The sequence below is a fragment of the Dinoponera quadriceps genome, unplaced genomic scaffold (assembly GCF_001313825.1).
Source record: "Dinoponera quadriceps isolate SergipeBrazil2010 unplaced genomic scaffold, ASM131382v1 scaffold1975, whole genome shotgun sequence".
Classification (NCBI taxonomy): domain Eukaryota; kingdom Metazoa; phylum Arthropoda; class Insecta; order Hymenoptera; family Formicidae; genus Dinoponera; species Dinoponera quadriceps.
Genome location: NW_014556021.1, coordinates 1 through 10,729, shown reverse-complemented (window position 1 = coordinate 10,729; position 10,729 = coordinate 1). Strand labels below are relative to the sequence as shown.

The following is a 10,729-nucleotide window of genomic DNA, read 5'->3' as shown; positions in this document are numbered from 1 at the left end:
AAATAATAGCCCACGCTGAACGCTTTGTGATGTTGATACGCGTAAGAGCCGCTTTTAACAACGGGGACCTCTTCGTTGTTCTCTTTTTTTTCCAATATGCATTCCATATCCGCATAAATAACCAATGGCAGGCGTTCCTTTCTACCGTAATTGCGATGAGAGAGCCATTTGTTCTCGTTGTCTGGCAATATGATGACGCAATCGTTCATGACACCGCAATCGACGCTGTGAGCGATCAGTTTGTTACGCGTGTAGAAGTAATTAAGACATCTGTAAGATAAAGAAGAAGGATACATTTTGTATTTCAAAAAATCATTTATTTCTTCCTTGGGTGAGAGAAAGATATCACCGTACCTTTCGCAGATGTGTTTCCTTCGCGTATTTCGACTTATTTGTGATGATAGTAATCGAGACAGATTTTTTATCCACGCGAAATGACCTGTGACGCGAGTATTGTCACTATCATCACCATTATTATGTCGTGGTGTTGTCGTGGTAGGTATAATAAATTCACGTGAACGTCTCTCTTGTTGTCGGTGAGGCGCAGAGGAACGATATCTGTGGTGTTCTTTTTTTTGTCCACCTTCTTCCTTTTGAGGAGTGAATACATTAACGGACAGTTCATTAAGACGTTCGAATCGCGTGATTTGTTTCAGGGTCATCGGAAATTCGATGTCATTGAGTTTCAATACTATTGAATAATTCGGATATTGGCTGCATTTCTCTGCGTGATGATTCACTGGATAAGGAGCGACGGTCATCGCCCACGTGAAACACGCGTTATCGTTCGTGCGCACGTTAATGATTGCATTCTTAGCTCAATATTGCACAGGTATTTGTATCCAACAACCCGCGCGCATAGGATTGTATTTGTTAATGTTCACAAGCAGATTCAGAATGCGCGATAACACCCAACCGCTGTCGCGTTCTTGAAAATCTTCCGAAGACGTTAAAATTCTATTTATCACCGCGCCTGTCAGCACGCGATTGTTAAAAGCCGTTTCGATCTCGACCCGTGATAATTCCGCGGCGCCATGGCCCGCACCCGTTCATACGAATCGTTGATCTAAAGCGTATCTCGCTCCTTCTAGTTGTGCTATTCGAAAAATCAAAGAATTTCGCACACCAGTGGAGATTCGTCGATGCCTATCTCGACATCTGGCGCGCAGAAATTCCAAACAACGCTCATATTGTCGTATCCAAGCGTGATAAGCCTCGCGCGAATCAATGCCGATGGCAGTTTCGAGTAAATCTCGAGTCTCTTCCTCTTCCTCCGCGTTTATATTCGTTAGCGCTGTTTTTTCTCTCTCTCTCTCTTTTTTTTTCTTATAGTTTGATTATCGACTCGGTCGATTGAAAGATACAGGTAGATGCGATAGCGCTGTTTTATCGACTCGTTAACCACATAGTTGAACCCTGATTGTCTGTGGAAATGGGAAATTTAACTCGCCGAACAGTATCGCTGTAATTGTCGCTTCGCGATATTTGACGTAATTTTATATAACGCGCGGCTCTGTGGCTGCAAGCCACTGCTGTTTTAATCCACATCCGTTCGCGCGTAATATCGAGCCCGATTTCTTGTCTCAGACTGTACGTCGCTAGATTCCAATGCGATTTTTCCTTTCATGCGTGAATTTCACCATCGAGATTATCGCGTTCACTCAGATTCCACCACGAAGCATCATCGTTCGCACAAAGATAGTCAATCGAATAATTATTTTCGGTGTATGATGATGATGATGATGACGATGGTACTCGATGGACTCGTTGCAGAAAATATCGATGTCCCTGGTAATATTATTATTAGACATATTAAACACTTTTCCACACGTTGATTCTACATATACGCACGTTTTAAGAAATATCTCGTTGTCGTCGTTCTTTTATAGTCGGAAAACTCGGAAAACTCGAAAAAAAATATCATCCGGATGTGTTGCGGTTTCATTAGATGATAATATTTTACACAACTGTTTTTTTCCCCGGAAAGTCGATTCCTGCTATTGTAATAATAATAAAATAATGCTCGTTCGCGTGACGAAATGTGACGCGTTACTGATCGATTATGCGATACGTATTTTATTTTATAATTTATTTCTATTGCCGAGAGGTAAAAGAGGAGGAGGAGGAGGAGATCTGATAACGCTCGCTCGTTTGACGAAATGTGAGACGCGTTACCAATCGATAGCGTGATATTTTTATCCTTTATAATTTATTTCTATGAAGGAGAGAAAATCAAATTAAAAAATGGTGAAATAGTATTTGCGTGTATATATATATATATTTTTTTTTTTTGTGTCGTAATTATTCGCTCGTGTGATATTTATCTATATTCTTGTAGTTTTAATAGCTATCGCAGAGGGAGGGGAAGGAAGAAAAATGTGTGAAATAAAAATAGATCACGATATGATACGGTGAATTTAAAGTATATATATTTTATTTATTTCTTCGTTCTTACGATATGATACGAAATATGGTGCATTTCTATCTTATCACCTCGCTCAGATTATTATCTATCTCAGAGGAAGGGGGAAGGAGAAAAAATGTGTGAAATAAAAAATAAATCACAAATATGATACGGTGAGAATTAAAGTATATATTTTATTTATTTCTTCGTTCTTACGGTATACATGATACGACGAAATATATATTTGGTGTATTTTTATTTTATCATCTCGCTCAGATCGATTGTTTACGTAATTTGCGGGCTCGTAAAGGGGTTCGTTCGTTCCCTTCCTCTTTATTATAGCGGCGTCGGCGGTGGAAGTGACAGCGGCGTCGGCGGTGGAAGTGGTGGCATCGGATTTCGAGGCTGTATTAGCGATGTTATCATCAATATCCTTCGCAGACGAGTTGTCGATTTCCATTTTCTGTTTCTCCCTGCCGGATGATGATGATGACGACAATGGTGGTGGTAATGGTGGTGGTGGGCCACCGTGGTAATACCACGGGACGCCGTCCACGAGGGGAATATCCTCGCCGTCTCCGTATAACTCTGCGAAATAATCCGCTGGGAGAATACGAGCGTTAGGATATTTTCTTCGAAATTCTTGATGATATTTTTGAAGAGCCTCTTTCTCTTCCTCGGTGTATTCGTCCTCGTTATCGTCGCTGTAGTAGTAATAGTAACGTGAACACATCTTCTTCTTCTTCTTCTTTTTAGCGCGATACTGTATAAAGGGCGATGATGATGATGGACGATCTAATGATGTTTCACAGAGATTGGTCGTCGTCTTTTTATACTAGTTACACGTCATCGTATCGTGATTTTTTTACAAGGATGTGGTTGCATATGGCGATAGTAATAAAAGAAAAAATAGTTTCAAAGGAAAAATAATGCAAGTGTTTCCGCGCGCGTGTCCTGTTCACCGGGGTGATAAAGTTGAGACATCCTGCCGCTCAGTTATAATAAAATAATGCAAGTGCAACATACATTAGATATCAATACGGTTGACCTCAGCGAGAATGAGAAACTTCGTATTCTTTCCGTTTTTTTCCGCACGCGTGTCCTGTCTACCGGGGTGATAAAGCGGAGACACCCTTCCGTTACGATAAGAAAGAAAGATAATACGCGCGCTATACTAATATGTATATCCTTATAAATCGTTTTTAACGCGAAAGAGGGAGGAGTGAAAGGAGAAGATCTAATAAATAATATAAATGTTTTTTATTTAGTGTACACGTGTGATTGAAGTATAATTTGTTTAAAAATAAAATATAATATTACATCGTTTTTGGAGAGAGAGGTTTTTATTAAAAATAATCAGCCAATTGATCGTGTCTCTGCGACCACCAAGTGTGTAGATGCATAATATTACATAATGCGCAATTTTTCAGATGTCGTCCGCATAGAAAGGATGATCCTCCTATCAGTGTTTCCAAACGACTAATGTCCTCATAATCCACATCGATTGTTTCTATGCCGATAGTCATGTCGCAGTCCCCAAGCAGAGACAGCAACCAATCCTTTTTTTGCGAACCTTTAACGTAAATCACTGTAGTGTCGGGAGGCGTATTCATAAGAACTTCTCGAATGAGCGGTCTCATGTTCCTGTAATTAATAACACCATCGGACCATCATAGGCAATGATGATTGGCGGATAACCAAGACGCCTGCGCTTTTTCCGCTTTCGTTAGGAAAACCCATGCCATAGGCGGCATAAATATATAATGAAAGAGTTCGCGATCGTTATTATTGTTGTTACGTAACGCAGCGAATTCTTTAACAACGAAACGTTCGCGCACAACGAAACCTTGAATGTCGACAAACGTAGGTACGGATACGTTCGATATGATCACAAAGACACTTACGTAAAAATATATATATGAAGACGCGTCCTTTTATACAATTTTCCGGACCACATTAGTCAGAGGATTATACTCGACCACACGATCGTGAATAATGAGACAGAAGGCTGTGGTTTTGGCCGGAACGTCGCGTTTACACTCGAATTCCAAACGCACAGAATTCCATTCCACAGTGCCGCTCTTCATTGATTCGTTTTGACAAGAACAATCGATCACCGTGATGGGACTCAATTGTAAAAATTTATCAATGCGTAAATACACATCCTCGATTTCACACCTGTAATAGGTTTTGCGAAGTTTTGCATACATATCGTACAGCAGAGCAAATCTGTAATTTTCAAAATCCAAATTCATATCGTCATATGGATAAAATTCAGAATTCAAATATAATTTTACATTACTCAGTTTGCAATCGTCGAATTTGGAAACGTCCGCTGTCGGGACGCCTCTTCGGCCTGTTTGAAGGGCAAAAATCACATTTCGCTGTTTTTCCAATTGCGCCGCCGCTTTCACCGCCCACGAATGTTTCGCTGAAATTTGCAACAAAGGAAATTTATATAGATCCCATGAACGAAAGGTCATACTTAGATACCGGCCGCTATTCAAAGTGCGCAAAAGTGATTATTTGTTCAGATCGTTCAATACCACATGCGGCATGCGCCATTGTACCTTTAATAATGTAAGTTTAGGATTTTTAGACGTTGGTTGAGCGATAATACTGTCAACATCGTTGCGTGCGCGTATCAAAACTAATTCGTGACGTGCGTTTATTACTATACGTTTGTAATCTTCGCAAAAACTTAAAAACATATTCAGAGATACGCAGAAATTGAAATTGCGCAGATTATCGGTTAGAGACGTATTGCATTGTCAATTGAAAGAATATTCCATCCAGCATTCTGCAGTCTTTTGCTCCTTTCGGTCGGCAATAATGCGTAATTTTTTATCGTCCTGGTGATTCCGACATTTCTGATTCTATCAATTTCCACGCCATCGAGTTCGTATCTAATTTCGTCAAACATAAACGCAACGCAATTATTCACTAATTCGCATCTCCATTACTGTTCTTCCCTGTCTGCGTCGAAATCTTCAACGATATGTCCCTCGATGTAGAGAAAACTTTCACACGGTAATGTATATAAATCCTGTTGTTGTATAGGTATTCGTATTTCGTCACTGTAACCGAATGTGGCACTAGCGTACGGATTGTACGTGTGAGTTTCAATTTTGACAATACGATCGTCAAAGATCGGTTCGTCACCGATGTGCAAGATATCCATCATATTTTAATTGTTTTTCACAATGAAATCCAGCGAGCGTAGAAACGCGAGGTTAATTGTATTTAATTTGTTTCTTCTTCCTCCTCTTATCCTCTTCCTTCTATCTTCTTCCTCCTCTTATTTCTCTTTCTTATCCACCGTCTTTGAGGTTATGTTATTTATATCATTAGACTTAACGAAATGTCGTCCCTTTCTTGCCATTACAAACAAATCGTTTGAGACAACGAGCAGTTCCGCATATTTTATTTCTTTTCACCGTTATCGTCGTCGTATATGCAATCGTACGGTAATCTTTCACCGCGAAAATGAATCAGTTTTTCATCCTGATCCGCAATGCGCACCGTGAGATCGATAATGCTTCTTGTAATCACTGATAGATAAATGATTTGTCGCGGAGCCACCGACAGTTTATATCCCGGTGGGACGTGCGGCGCGAATTCGTGTATCGTATGTACCGGTTCCCCGTTATTGTATGCTCCTGCGGTAATATTATACTCTATGCGAATTATATTTATACTCATAATATTTACAGGTTTGTTAGATACATACCATTTATTCGGTTCCAAAACACGCGACGAGGAAAAACCCAATAACGATCCGATATTATTCGGCTTTGTGAAATTCAATCTATAAATAGATTTTATTTCGCTCTTCATAGTATTTTCATTCGCGCGAAGAATAAAGAAACGATCGTTTCTTTCATGATTATCATCAATATCATTTCCATCGTCGTCATTATCATCATCAATAATATAGTCCACAGATGTTTCGCGATCACTTAATAAATGTATATCACTCGCTTTATTTTGTTTTTCTTTATCATCATTAATAATATCCAACCTGACTCGTTTTGCATCATGTTTGGTCTGTTTTTCAATGATGTCGTGTTTCAGTTTGTTTATTTTTTTTTAATTCTTCGCGCAAGAAACGCACCTATAGCAGTTAGTTCGTACGTTCCTTCGGGAATTGTAATTATCTTGTCGTCATGATCGAAGTAAAATTTATTATTTGTAAAATTTACATTCGGTATCGTATTGTATGTTTCAAAATTTGTCAAGCCCAATTCGTATTCACCATCATTGAAATCCAATGCCGGAAATGTGCAGTGAGAATACTTTCTGTTCCGGTTAATGTGAGAGTTAACGATGACGACATGGTGAACGTATAATCAGAGAGCGTTCCAATCGAGCTCTCGAAGAAAACGAAAACTTAGTTGATCGCAATTACGTTGATCGAAGGTTTGATACGAATGATGATTGTACGCAACAGTTATATAATTTCCAAGATACCGTACTATTTCGTGTGGCGGTCTAAGATTACCGAAACTGTCGAAATATATCGCTCTGTTGTCTTTTTCCGCACAGACAACTCAGTGTGTACCTGGATTAATTGCATCATCAAGATTCACAATTAAACTTTCACATCGACGCGCTCGCGACGGTAATGCATTGCGCATAAATGCACCGCGGAAAAACGGAATGTGCGTACGACGTGCTGCACGATCTAATTGTTCACTTGTCGTAGTATCGGACAATGATACATTAAGCGCGATTAACGTTTTGTTCCATGGATTTTTTTTTCTAACATTCTTTTTTCCGACGCATCCGCTACCGCGTTTGTATGGCGCCCAAATAAAGTCCGCGACCTTCCATCGCGCGATTATGACTTTGTAATTTTTCCAGCTGACGACGAGCGACCTTACACTCGTTTACGACTTTTGCTACATCAGCGGCACCACCGATCATTAAACCGAGCGCACCGAGTATCGGTAATAGAGGTAACAAGCCGCCGCGTTTCACTATCGGAAGTATTCTCTTTCTCGTATTTTTCCTCTTCCTTTTCACGCCCAATTTTGTTTTTGCTCTCATGGCTGCCCATACAGCAGTTGCGACAATCTTATCGTCGCTTTAAAAACGGAGTGAGTATTCGATACGAGCAGCGCGCGCGCGCGGTAGTCATTGAGTCTGTCACTTTTGCGAATGAACGATATCGTGATCACGACACACACAACGTTCAATGGAGATTCTTATCTTGCTCACCGTGCGCACGTCAATCGTTGTTTCTTTTTTTCATTTAAATGAGCATCGAATACGCAGATTTTATAGAATGGTATGTGTAATTTGAAACATTACTTATCGCTCCATCGAACAATCAGTCATCTGAGAATTTTGCGACTTTTGACGACATTCGGTACAATTTCGACAAGACGGTGGTGGACAATTTATATGAGTTCTATCCCATGGACGATTGTAATGTTCCATACATACGCGATATTATTGCACCTCAGGATCCGCTTTAATGTAAGACGGAAGTTTGTCCCATAATTTCTCTACAAAAGTAGAATATTCACGCAATAGAACAATCTTCGGAATGTATTCCAATTGTTCAATGTCACAATAGCCTCTTTGTTCGTGAGTAAAAAGAAAACCATTTTGTTACCCATGCGCGCGCGACGAACTCGTATGCGAAATAACTCACTTGATTCTGATCGCTGCGCGCGATCCAATCGCGTATAAATAGTAGCACATATTAATCTATTCCACCATTGTGTATGTGTGTATGTGTGTGTGAGTGAAAAGACATAAAATAGAGAGAAAGAGAAAGAACGATAAAAGTATGCGCATGCGCCGCACAATATGAAATTCGTACGATAACAACAAACGATAGGTGTGCCGAATCTCGATCATAAGATACGATTATTACCAAATGTGATGATTCAAAATATGCGTAGACATGGTTCTTTATTACCAAATTCGATACGTTGCATCATCTGTGGCCCTTCCAATTGTGGTAAAACGAATGTTTTGATAAGTTTACTAGAAAGTCCGTACGGTGTGCGTTTCGAAAATATTTATATTTATGTGAAATCATTGCATCAACCGAAATATCAGTATCTTGAAAAATTATTCAATTCGATAGATGAAATTGGATATCATGCGTTTTCCGATAATCGTGACGTCATATTACCGAGCGAGATACTACCCGATTCGGTATTCGTGTTCGATGATGTAATCTGCGATAAGCAGGACACAATCAGAGAATATTTCGCTATGGGTCGACATTCGAGCATTGATTGTTTTTATCTATGTCAAACATATGCTAAAATACCGAAGCATTTGATACGCGACAATGCGAATTTATTACTACTATTTCGACAAGATGGCACCAACATGAAACACATATATAATGTTCTCGTGAACACCGATATGTCGTACAAGCAATTTTGCGACTTATGTCGTGAATGTTGACGACATAAATACGGATTCGTTACAATAAATAAAGATTGTGCGTTACGAAACGGTCGATATAGGAGAGGTTTTAATGATTTTGCCGTGCTGTGATAAAAGAAAAAAAGATATTTGTGATTTTTGTGACGTAGTCACAACGAGTGAAACAATAATATGGAAAACTTAAATAATGTCAAATCGAAGGATAATTTTCAGAAAAGAGAAGATACTCTAAAACAAATTGCTAAAACACGTAAGGTAATTCGTAAGAAACATAGAATGTTGAAAAACGGTATCAGGGAAGAGGATATTGCATTGGAAAAAAAATATCCGATGGAAAAGAAACCGATTGTCGAACCATTAAAACGCACTGTCGAACAAACCAAACCGAATATTATTTCAAACAATACAATTAACAGTGATGATGATAAATAAGACAATAAAAATAATGATAATGATAACGATGATGATATATTTACCACACCGATTTCTGCATATTCGACGAAAAAAAGAAAACGATTAAATGTCACATCATCATCATTGTACGATTCGTCAACAGAACCTCAACATACTGACTTGAAAGGGAGAAAATGACAAAAGACGAATGCGATTACCATTACTTTAAATGGTACTGAATACGCAGGAACACCAGGTCTATACGAATTTATTCAAACGACTCCCCGATGACACGATCTTTACAGATAACGATAAGCAACAATACAAAAATATAATTTTGACAATGAACATCCACAGACGCGAGCACAAGAAGCTCTTATGCCGATTATGTGTAATAAAGGATGTAAATATAAACACATCATAGCGCGGNAATAACGAATATCGTTAATTCATCGAATATATTACCGATTCGATCAACAATGAAATTATCAAATGTATTACCGATTCAATCGACAATGAAATTAACTGACAATAAAATTGAATATATTTATTGGGATGATCCGAACGAATTGGTAGAACGTTTCAGATTACTCGATGCGTCGCGTAGAGTCAGCAACAATGCACACGACAACGAGATCTTATCGATAATCAAGGAGCTCCGTGAAGCTGGATTTATTGTCAATTAGACAACTCGTAAGGATACACACACATATCGGAATGTCGGTGAATAAATTCAGCGCTTCTTTGGAAAAACACGATAATAGCAACAGTGAGAGTGAAATTCGTGACAAATTATATTCTTTGCGATCATACGTTCGTAATAACACGCCCAATTTAGACACGAATCTTCATTATAACGCGAAGAAAAAGAAATACAAAATTTAGCCGCTCCAGAACTCGACACTGACGCGATTAATAAACATTATATTGATAACGTATTACATGCCATAAGAGACAAAATCGATACGTCACAGACAGTTGTAAAAAAACTCATTGATGAAAGTAAAGAAAAAATTCATGGCGTCATCACGGACCTAACGAAAAAAATTGACAAAGTGTTCGAAGATATAAAAGTGATTGATGAATTGTCTATTAACATAACCTCGCTATTAGTAAGTGAAGGTAAAGTACAAGATGTCATTGCGGATCTGATGAATAACATTGACAGAATTTCAATCTCCGTAACCTCTTTATTATCAAATGAGAATAGAATACACAGCGTCATCACAAATCTGTCGACTAAAATGTGCGACGTATTAGAAATTTTGAACAAAGATGTCATCTCAGATCTAACGATTAAAATTGATACCATTTCAATGACCATAACGTCGCTATTGTCGAATGAAAATAATATGCGAAATATCACCACGGATCTAACGAATAAAATTGATAATATTTTAATTGACATTGTATCAATGTCGAATGGAAAAAATGTACAAAGTGTCATCACGAATTTAATTAATAAAATAACTAAAATATTAGGTGAACAACTTTGCTCCCGCCGTTTCCCTATAGATGGCT

General features: G+C 38.6%; 2 protein-coding genes across 2 annotated transcripts in view; both read right to left on the bottom strand.

The window, feature by feature from the left end:
• LOC106746452 overlaps nucleotides 1–761 on the bottom strand; it is a 1,970-nt gene extending 1,209 nt beyond the window's left edge. Inside the window, exons 1-2 of the mRNA XM_014623058.1 lie at nucleotides 355–761; nucleotides 146–270 (exon numbers count right to left, since the gene is read on the bottom strand). Coding sequence (XP_014478544.1) covers nucleotides 146–270; nucleotides 355–761 — 532 coding nt within the window. The remainder of the gene's footprint in view (nucleotides 1–145; nucleotides 271–354) is intronic.
• Nucleotides 762–3,750: 2,989 nt separating this feature from the next.
• LOC106746451 lies at nucleotides 3,751–5,698 on the bottom strand. The gene is made up of 2 exons (XM_014623057.1): nucleotides 4,309–5,698; nucleotides 3,751–4,048 (listed from the first exon to the last, which is right to left on the bottom strand). The coding sequence occupies exons 1-2, from the start codon at nucleotides 4,359–4,361 to the stop codon at nucleotides 3,751–3,753; spliced, it is 351 nt and encodes a 116-aa protein (XP_014478543.1). The 5' UTR covers nucleotides 4,362–5,698.
• Nucleotides 5,699–10,729: the final 5,031 nt, after the last annotated feature.